This window comes from Pygocentrus nattereri, chromosome 22 (assembly GCF_015220715.1).
Source record: "Pygocentrus nattereri isolate fPygNat1 chromosome 22, fPygNat1.pri, whole genome shotgun sequence".
Lineage (NCBI taxonomy): Eukaryota > Metazoa > Chordata > Actinopteri > Characiformes > Serrasalmidae > Pygocentrus > Pygocentrus nattereri.
Window position 1 is genome coordinate 29,570,439 of NC_051232.1, and position 10,000 is coordinate 29,580,438.

The following is a 10,000-nucleotide window of genomic DNA, read 5'->3' on the forward strand; positions in this document are numbered from 1 at the left end:
AATAGCAACAGTTATTCTAAATATTCATCAAAAATTATACTTCATTATGTATCAAATGTATGTCATTATGTATCATTATGTATGTATCAAAATTGCAGAAAAGTGTAAGGAAGTAGTCAAAAACATACTTGAGTGAAAGTAACAGAGATTCTAAATTTAAACATATTCAAGAAAAAAAAACAAACTTTCACTCCTTACATTATTATTTAGCATGTGGTGCCCAAAAGTTTTGTCTTGGAGGTACCAAGTGCAACGTTTGCAGCGGACTACGGTCCAAAAATGCAAAACAGTATACAAGTAAAGATGTATTTTGGTTTAAACATTTCTCTATGTTTTGTTACTAAAATACATTTAAACATAAATTTTAAGAAGGAATACAAGAATGTAATAAGTTAAATATAGCATATAAATATGCATGTTCTCTCATTAGATGATTAGAATATGGTTGGGGTAAATTTCTGGTGGGAATACTCTTGGAAATTATTCAAAGCACTGAATTTAAAGAATTCTTAAGACAATTTTAATAATACTAAATAATACTTTATTGGTATTAGTAGCTAAGAGAACTGCCAGTGCATCCAAGCATCTACTACACACTACACACTCATTCTTGCTTAAGAATAACTGCAACCAGTTTACACTGTAAACTGTTATTTTTCAGGACCCAGTCTTTAGGAACTGTTGAGCCAAGGCTCAAGCCTACGTAAATTGGCTTATTTTAGTGAAGAACGGGTTTTGGTATTGTTCAAAGCCTTGTATTTGCTCTTAGAGTTGTAGAGTTCCCTAGTGGGGCTTTAAATGATGGTCACCACTTTTGTAAGATACACAAAATGTACACAGAAAAGCCACTCGTGGGATAAAGGGTCTGAGAATTGGTGTTTTTCTAGTAATAAAAACCGGCTTTTATGTCTGATACATTTACAAAATGGACTACACTGAAAATTTCACATTTTAACATTTGTTTAGTTGTATCTTTTTCTTAGGAATCTTGTCAGGAATGGATTCACAGAGATCAAATCTCATGCTTTTAATGGGACCAAACTGGATAACCTGTAAGTATTTCTCTTATCAGTGTGGAAAGCTTCTTCCATTCAGACGCATCACTTTCAGACATGTTTACAAGAAGCAGCCTCTGTTGTCTCCAAAGGAGTGGTAGCATCGGTTGTTTGTATTGTGGTTGAAGGTTCAGGCTAATCAAAGGAACATATTGTACGGGTAAATAATTATTAAAAAGAGACAAAACATTGAGCGCTGCAGTGTTTTGTTAACCATGTACACTGGTATCTTGCCACAAAGTATAAATAAACATACAACTGTCTGTCAGTGTGTTGTTCTTAACAAACAATCTTTGGAAGCAGTTACAATCCATAGCAATGAGGTTAAGGTTGTAGTCACAAATGAATTTTCATATTGTTGCCTTTTTAAAGCAGAGATAAACTGAAACTGGTTATTTTTGCCACTTATTAGAAATCTGAAAGGCAACAGGCATCTTAGTGAAATCCACGAGGATGCTTTCGAAGGGGCTACAGGACCAAATACGCTGTAAGTAAACTTTAAATGTAGACTGTATGGTAATATGTGTAAAACGTGTATGTGGTACACATTCTGAAAGGATTTAAGGAACATCTAAACAGCGGAAATCTGTAAATGACTGTAATGCACATGACCCCTCAGTTTGGTATTGTTTGGGAGGGAAAAAGAACAAATGAAAGAGCATTTAAACTGAACTGCACCAAAAAACTGAACTGTCACTGAAGGTTTAGGTCAGGTCTATAGAAAAAATACATATTTAAAGTTAATATCTGTTGGCCAAGGACTGTGTATTCATGGGGAGCAGAGCAGAGCAGCCCAGCCCTCCCTCAAAAGTATTTCAAGGTAAGTGTCATCCTGAACTTTAGCCTTGGTATGAAGGAGCCAAGAGCCCATTCTACAGGGTCATATTAAAGAAGAGCAAAAGTATTCATTATGCCTGTATGTACGTTTCAGAAGAATATTAGTGCAATTTTACTTAGCAACCCAGTGGAGTATCACTGTGAATTCATTGTACTTCATGTCTTATCATCCACACTGCAGTGAAATCATTTTTGTTTCTCAATAAATGTGTCAGGAGCTCTTGCTCACTGTTATGCAGGCTATCTGATGCAAGGCTATGCTTGGTCTGAGAACAGGGTCCGCCACTCTTCAGTATCAGCTTGACTGCATCTTTAAAAAGTCAACTGTCATACTGTACTAGCATAAAGTTCATTGGAGAGAACATCTAAAGAACCACCTGTGATTAAATATGATACATTTGACAGAATAAAAGGTATAGTTCCTCCATTCCCTTGCCAAAACAACTACATATCTGTAATATTTAAATATATAATTACAAAAATATTTCTGCAATATCCTTTTGAATCACACATTTTGTGTTTACAGATATTTAGATAAACAGCACTGTGCAAAAGTCAGAGACCGCCATTCATTTATTTAATTTTCGGTCAAAACATCCATTAAGTTATTCGTTTTTCAGTATGAAGGGGGGAAAAAAACACATTTATCAGAACATTCACTCTTTGTCTTTAATACATCTTCCATTCTTTTCAGGAGACCTGCTTTCAGTTTTTCAAAGAAATCTGCAGGAATATTTATCCACACCTCTAAAGCTTAGTCTTAGAATCCAAACAATCCCAAGAACATTCAGTAATGCAGATGTCTGGGTGGCCAGTCCATAGTTCAGAGAACGCCAGCTGATTGTTTTTGTTTGATTTGAAAATTTTCTTTCTTTTAATCTACTTCCTTTTCTTAGTAACGACATCTTGACAGCTACACATCCTTTCAGACCCACAGTGTTGTGGTGTCGTCATACAGTGGAAGGATGGGCAGAAACACCTGTGGATTTGCTAAGATCTAAAGCAAGATTGGAGCTTGAACTCCTCCTCTCTCTTAAAAATGAGTGCTGTTCACCTGATGGTGACAGGTTTGGTGATCTACCAGGTCAGGCGTGGTTGTTAGGAGTTCCATTTTCTCTATAGCTTTTAATCCTTTTTTTTAAAACTTCTGTTTTTTCACTTATTTTCTTTTACTTTTTTCTTCCTTATGCAAGTGAATTATCTTATAGCGCCTGAAAATGAGTAACTTGTACTTGACCATTTAAACTAGAAATTAAATGAATGAAGGGTGGTCTCTGGCTTTTGTAGTCCAACTGTGCTGTAAAATGCATGTTTACTTGTTTGTTTGTAGAGATGTGTCATCCACTGCTCTCCGTGCACTACCTACACGGGGACTGAGAGAGGTGTCGGTTCTGATAGCTCAGTCTGCACTTGCTCTTAAGACCCTACCGCCACTTGAGAACCTTCTAAACCTACAAGAAGCTGACCTGACCTACCCCAGCCACTGTTGTGCCTTCCACACCTGGAGAACCAACAACAGGTCTGATGTAGAATGTCTAATTGAAAAATGACATACACTAAAGAGTTGCTAGGTATACCTATCTACACCTGAAACATTGAACAGGTATTTGGGTGGTGGGCCATTCACAGCACAGCAGTGATGCCATCAGCAGCTTTGCTGGAATTTTTAAACACTGTGTACACTTACTGAATTGCTGGTACACCTGGTAGGTAAACAGTAGTGGCCACTGTTGACATTATATTTGTGATTGGTGGACTATACTGAACCCAGCAGTGATGATGAGGTGTGTAAAAATCCCAGCAATACTTTTCTGCCTGATAGAATCATTCCAGCACAACCACCACCATACCGCCGCTGTGCAGAGAGTAGTCCACTACTCAAATTGGATTTGGTCAGTGGTGGTCCTATGGTGTTCCCTTTCCATTGATGAATGAGCTAGAGTGACTGGTAAATTAGACAGCAATAGACCTACAGTCAGTAGCTGTAGCAATCAGGGTGTTTCTGATATAATGTCCACCGAGCATAGATTTAGGTGTACTCAGTAAAAAGGTCTACACAGAATATTCTTTCATTTTGAAACTAGACACCTTGAAGAAGATGCCAAGCACAAGAAACTCTCGAAGCAGTCACTCTTATAACACATGATTGTTTATGTAACTTATAATTAACAACAACATGAATAAGGCTTGAAAAATACATTTGACACCCTATCATTTTGTCCCCATCTAGGGAGAACGCTGTATTCGGTCGCTTCAGGAACCTAACTAAGCTATGTAACATGGACAACCAACCAAATGTGTAAGACAAAAGCAGCGACATCTTTCTTTATAATATTACATTTAAGGTGAATAGTCATCTTGTTAATGGAAACTACTTATACTTTCCATATATGTCCTTCTTCTCAGGGACCCATCAGCTGAAGACCTGTCTGACCTTTACAACATCAATTTTCACTACCCTGATTTGGACTTGTGTGTCAGCAGCAGTTCGTTCAGATGTACCCCAGAACCTGATGCCTTCAACCCCTGTGAGGACTTGCTGGGTTATGGCTTCCTGCGCTCTGTTACTTGGATCATCACCATCTTCGCTGTCCTGGGGAACCTGGCTGTGCTGATCGTCCTGCTCGTGAGCCACCAGAAGCTGACCGTCTCTAGGTTCCTCATGTGCAACCTGGCCTTTGCTGACCTGTGCATGGGCCTCTACCTGCTATTGATCGCCTTGGTGGACTACCGCTCCCGTCGAGAGTATTACAACCACGCCACAGACTGGCAGACAGGGTTTGGATGTGGAGTAGCTGGCTTTCTAACCGTCTTTGCAAGCGAGCTGTCAGTCTATACTCTGACCATGATTACCCTGGAGCGCTGGCACACCATAACTTATGCTATGCAGAAGAACAGGAGACTAAGACTGCGCCATTTGATGACCGTGATGGCAATTGGATGGGCCTTTTCTCTTCTTGTAGCTCTGCTTCCTGTGCTTGGTGTGAGCAGCTACACTAAAGTGAGCATTTGCCTGCCAATGGACATTGAAACCCCAGCTTCACAGGGTTATGTGGTAGCTGTGCTGGTCTTAAATGTGGCAGCTTTTTTAATTGTATGCTGCTGCTACCTTGGTATTTACTTAAGCGTGCACAACCCAAATGTGGCAACGCGCCACGGAGACACCAGGATAGCCAAGCGAATGGCTGTGCTCATCTTCACGGACTTCTTATGTATGGCACCCATCTCGTTTTTTGCCATTTCAGCTGCCTTGCGCATGCCTTTGATTACAGTCTCTCAATCCAAAATCCTCCTTATACTTTTCTACCCCATCAATTCACTGTGCAACCCATTCCTTTACACTATATTCACGAGAGCCTTCCGCAAGGACATGTATCTGCTTTTAAGCCGCTGTGGCTGCTGCCAGGCACAAGCCGAATTTTACAGAGTGCAAGGTCTCTCGGTAGTTACCTTGGCTTCCAAGAACAAGAGCTCAAAGAAGGCTCATTCAAACCATTTCCACGCATACCACATCAAGCTGCGGGGCTGCTTCTTCAACAAAGATGCAACGTGAGGCTCAAATTTCAAAACATGGACTGATTCACTGCTCCACAGCAGTATCCTGTACATATCTTTTCATACTGTGAATATATACACTACAAACTGTGAATGCTTTTTATAGTTTTATTTAATACATTTTTTTTTACTTGGTCTTTTACTTCATGTGCATAGGGCGATTTTTTTTTCCAAAGGAGAGTCGTTTTTAACTGGATTTTTTTTTCTGTACAAATAAAAACTTTGTTTCTATACTTTTTCTATGCTTTTTGAAAGTTGAGTTGCTTTATTAAGGAAAAAAAAATAAAAAGACTTTTTTTTTTTCATCCGTCTTTTACTAACTAGTTCCTGCTCAGCTCACTCATAATCTGATAATGCTGCAACGTACCACAGTCACGCTCCTCCGAGACAGCAAAAGGTATGTTTTTGATCATGCTTTTCATGTTTTTTTTTATAATGTACCAGCATGGCTGTCTAAAATTAATACTTTTCTCTGACATTGACATTTTGCCACCATTCAAACTGTATTTAGTGCCAATATGACGCCATGTGTGCAACGCCAAGACATTTCATGGGCTTTTATTGTAGGTTACATTTTGTATCAGAAGAGTAAAAACTAGCACAAAGGAATATAAAACTAAATTATGTCCAGGTGGTGTTTTTTTGACAAACAAATGCACTTGCCCATAATTCTTTGTTGCAGCGGGTCAAAATGTGGGACTGCCTTTACGCTGCACAACCATTTCATGATAAATGGATGAACAGAAACCTTCCAGAATAACATGGACCATGGAGGGAAATCTCTTTACATGAATTTTAACTTAAATGTTTCTAACATTTTTGCCTTCTTCTTGGGGGTGTAACAATACTCTCAGCCCATGATTCAATGCGATTCTTGGTACTAGGTCCATTACTCAGTATTCTTAATATATTTTGAACAGAACTTTTAACAAAGGAAGATGAATGATGATGCTGAATGATGTTGCACACCTTACTAAGGACACTAGAGCTGGGGGACAGGAGGATTGCTGGAGAAAAGTGCTGACTGGTGCTGATAGCATATGTTGGCGTTTAAACAATGTCGTTGTATTCGATGGCATAATTAACAATGTCCAAGCTCCACGATACATGCACACAGTTCTGCATTGTGATATTACAATTTAACAATGCACTGTTACACACCTACTTCTATATAGTTACCATTTCGGAGATACAGGTTTAGGCACAGCAACGATGTGCAGGAATAACCACTCCTCACTTGTGTTTAATGTGAGAAGACAGGTCATAGAGCAATAATACTGTCCTGGTTTTGCCTGAGACACACAATAAGCTAAGGGGTCCTATTTACACACATTCTAGATTTAAAATTAGCCAACTAAAGCTAGAATAACGAGAATATCATAACTAACATTAGTTATTCACCAAAAAATATGAGTATCCCAAAACCTGACGTTCAGTGCAAGACCTTTAAAGTGAATTCTAGTCTTTCAATAATTAAAAAGAGAGACACCAGTTTAGTTTTGTCTGCAGTGTGTTTCATTCAAACAGTGAGTGTAACCAAAAACAAAATGAATTAAATAGGATTTTCATACAGTGTGGAAATTTTTAGAGCCACAGCACATAAGCATGAAACAAGACAAGCGCATCTAAAGCAGACTTTATTAGTCTGCAAGCTAGCAAACAGGGCTGTGAAATTACAAAACCAAAATATTTCAACTAACAGGAATGTTCTTCATGCTTAGATAGCATCATATACTGTATCCTTCACCCACTTCTGTAAAGGCTGTTATGATTTGTCCCATCTCACCACTCAGCTTCCCCGACGGCTTTGGAGAAAACGTAGTCCTTACCGCTGTAGCACATAATCCCGTCTTTCAGGTAGAACTTCCATCTGTTTTTACTGCGGTGAATCTGCCACAAAACACATTAAGACTAAAGGTTAACAGTGACGCTGATAGTAATAAAGAATTTTGCTATTTGTCTTCATTATTCTAATCAATTGCATTTCAACTACATATTGCTTTTGACTAAAGACAATCACAAAAAAATGACAATGCAGTATTCTGCTATGTTGTCACAAGTTGTGTTATTTTCTACCAATTCTGTACGGTGAACACCTTAACATCTAAAGCTTTAACATCTAAGGCTGAACAGTAGTATAACCAAACGTCAAACTAGATATAACTAACGACAGAGAAAGCACAACAAAACCCATCCAAAGCGCAAGGCTCCTCAGTAGGTCTTACCTTATCATACTGGCAAACAATGACGTTCTCTGTGTCAAAGATCTCTGGAATATCCTGCTCACTCACATCATCACCAGAATTCAGTGGATCCTAGACAGGACAAGCAATATAAACAGCTGCTAAATCATATTCACCCCCTCCATCCCTTTTCACACAGTCTCAAAGCTCAACAAGTGAGCAGAAAATATTGAAGAGAACAATCATATAGAATGTAAAGTGAATCTGAAGCATAATAAAAAGCTACCCTTGAGAAAATGTCCTGGAGTACTGAAGAAAAGAAAGACAATGAGCTCATGCCACTTTGATTCAATGTGTTCTACTTTGCTCGAGTAGAACACAAATCTTACAGTCAGGAATGATTAAATTGGTAGACTCATTGGTAGCACATTCAAAAATTGATTACTTTCTTTCAAACTCCAACATAAATAAAACAACATGACCCGGCCGTTCAGCAGTTACGTAATTTATTATAGCAGTAAAGCACTCTAGATTTTTTCTTGACACACACATTATTGCATAACGCTGCCGTCAGAACAATACCTTATTTTCTCATCTGTATATCCACATATCTGCTGTACTTTGGTATTCTTCAATATGCAGCTATACTGTAACCTATGCAATTTAGTAGACGATGCTGCAGATTCCTGGAATTAAGTCTAGTCCTGCTCCATTTTCCTTTTTTGCCCCCTTGTTTCTCTATTTTCAAAGTATATAATATACACCTGAACATACGTCCTGAATTGAATGTTGGTTTCCCCCCAATAAAATGTGGCTGAACTTTTCAAAGGCTTTTGTGTTTAGAGAAAGGAAAGCGTAACAGTTTAATGTATTTTAAGATTAAGAGACCCTTATTAGTCCCCCACCGGGGAAATTTCACCTCTGCATGTAACCGATTCGTGAAGTGAAACACCACATACACACTAGTGAGCACACACACACTAGGGGTCAGTAAGCACGCTTGCCCAGAGCGGTGGGCAGCCCAATCCACAGCGCCCTGGGAGCAGCTGGGGGTTAGGTGTCTTGCTCAAGGACACCTCAGTCATGCACTGTCGGCTCTGGGGATCAAACCGGCGACCTTCCGGTCATGAGGCTGGTTCCCTAACCTCCAGCCCACGACTGCCAATGTTTTAAAGTAATGAATAAAACTGGAAATGTTTTCTTAATGGTATACCAGCTCATAACTGATCAGTTGCAGAATGCAAACATCTATGTATTTTACGTATATAGATTACTTCTGTGTTGCCCTCACCTCCTCCTCTACCTCCTCTACATCAGCCTCATCAACGTCACTGCAGGAGCTTACGCTGGTGTCGGTAGTGGCTCCAGCACCCTGAAGAGCTTTCAGAGCCTCTGCATTAATGATGCCCAGAAACTCGTTCTCTCCAACAGCCCCTTGATCTTCCTCATCTTGCTCCTGCTCTTCCTCTCCAGCTTCAGAGCTGCTGTCACACGTGCCATCAAGTTGCACTATGCTGGCCAACTCATTGAAGTTGTAGTCCCTCAGGAGTTCCATCTCAAGCTGAGAAGAAATCAGCAAAGCCTGGTCATTTTCCCTGACACCTATACACTATAAATCCATGCACTACATTAAAAAAAGCTAGCACTCATACTAACCCCCCCCACCCCCCAACATAAAAACAAATCTTAATAATATTTTTTTTTGCTTTATGATTGTTTTTAACACTATTATACAGCAGTGGATTCTGTATGATTCTGAAGTGAGCTGGTGGGGTGGTATCCTAAACTAATTTCCAGACTCATTAGAATGTGCCTTTTTACTTCACTGGATATTCATATAAGGCACGTTTGATTTAGAATCATTGAAACACGAGCAGCTGATTTTGTCACATTAAGTTTGTTCATAATGATATTAAACCGTCTGAAATCTGTTAAGATGGAACAAAATATACTTGTGGTTGTTAAGATAATTGGGGCTGTATGTTTGAAACCTTGCAAACTTCTTTTCTGTTTTAGCAATATTCCTCTTCCTGCTGCTAATGCTTTTATTCACATATCTGATGACACAAGCCTGTGTGCCACTTGGTCTTCTGTTTGAATTTGTACCGTCCGGGCTCCAGGACAGCCTCCTCCAGCTTTAAAATGGCTTTACTAAACTTAAACTCTAATTAAACATTTCTAATGAGATCATGTCAGCAGGGTGCCACAACTGTCCCTCACTATCAATGAGGGAGCCAGTCTGGAACAGCTTGCAACTTATAAATATCTAGGCATTAGATAGTTATTCATCCTTATCTCACTGTCACCAGGCTACAACAAAAGGCTTTTTTTTTCTTCAGAAATTGTTCCTCTTTTACTCCTGCTGCCAAA

The 10,000-nt window shown here is 39.2% G+C and overlaps 2 protein-coding genes across 5 annotated transcripts in view; one reads left to right on the forward strand and one right to left on the reverse strand.

Annotated features, from left to right (window-relative positions):
* Positions 1–5,633, forward strand: part of LOC108412992 (lutropin-choriogonadotropic hormone receptor-like) — an 11,079-nt gene extending 5,446 nt beyond the window's left edge. For 2 of the 3 annotated variants that reach the window (XM_017685272.1, XM_017685273.1), the window contains 5 exons: positions 984–1,052; positions 1,468–1,542; positions 3,223–3,411; positions 4,123–4,191; positions 4,299–5,633. In XM_017685272.1, coding sequence (XP_017540761.1) covers positions 984–1,052; positions 1,468–1,542; positions 3,223–3,411; positions 4,123–4,191; positions 4,299–5,445 — 1,549 coding nt within the window. In that variant the 3' untranslated portion in view covers positions 5,446–5,633. The remainder of the gene's footprint in view (positions 1–983; positions 1,053–1,467; positions 1,543–3,222; positions 3,412–4,122; positions 4,192–4,298) is intronic. The other variant, XM_037532915.1, reaches the window with a different exon arrangement.
* A 1,434-nt stretch (positions 5,634–7,067) lies between these two features.
* The window catches only part of gtf2a1l (general transcription factor IIA, 1-like), a 9,414-nt gene continuing 6,481 nt past the window's right edge, over positions 7,068–10,000 (reverse strand). For both annotated transcript variants that reach the window (XM_017685259.1, XM_017685261.2), the window contains exons 7-9: positions 8,922–9,191; positions 7,673–7,762; positions 7,068–7,337 (exon numbers count right to left, since the gene is read on the reverse strand). In XM_017685259.1, the coding sequence (XP_017540748.1) occupies positions 7,230–7,337; positions 7,673–7,762; positions 8,922–9,191 (468 nt within the window). In that variant the 3' untranslated portion in view covers positions 7,068–7,229. The remainder of the gene's footprint in view (positions 7,338–7,672; positions 7,763–8,921; positions 9,192–10,000) is intronic.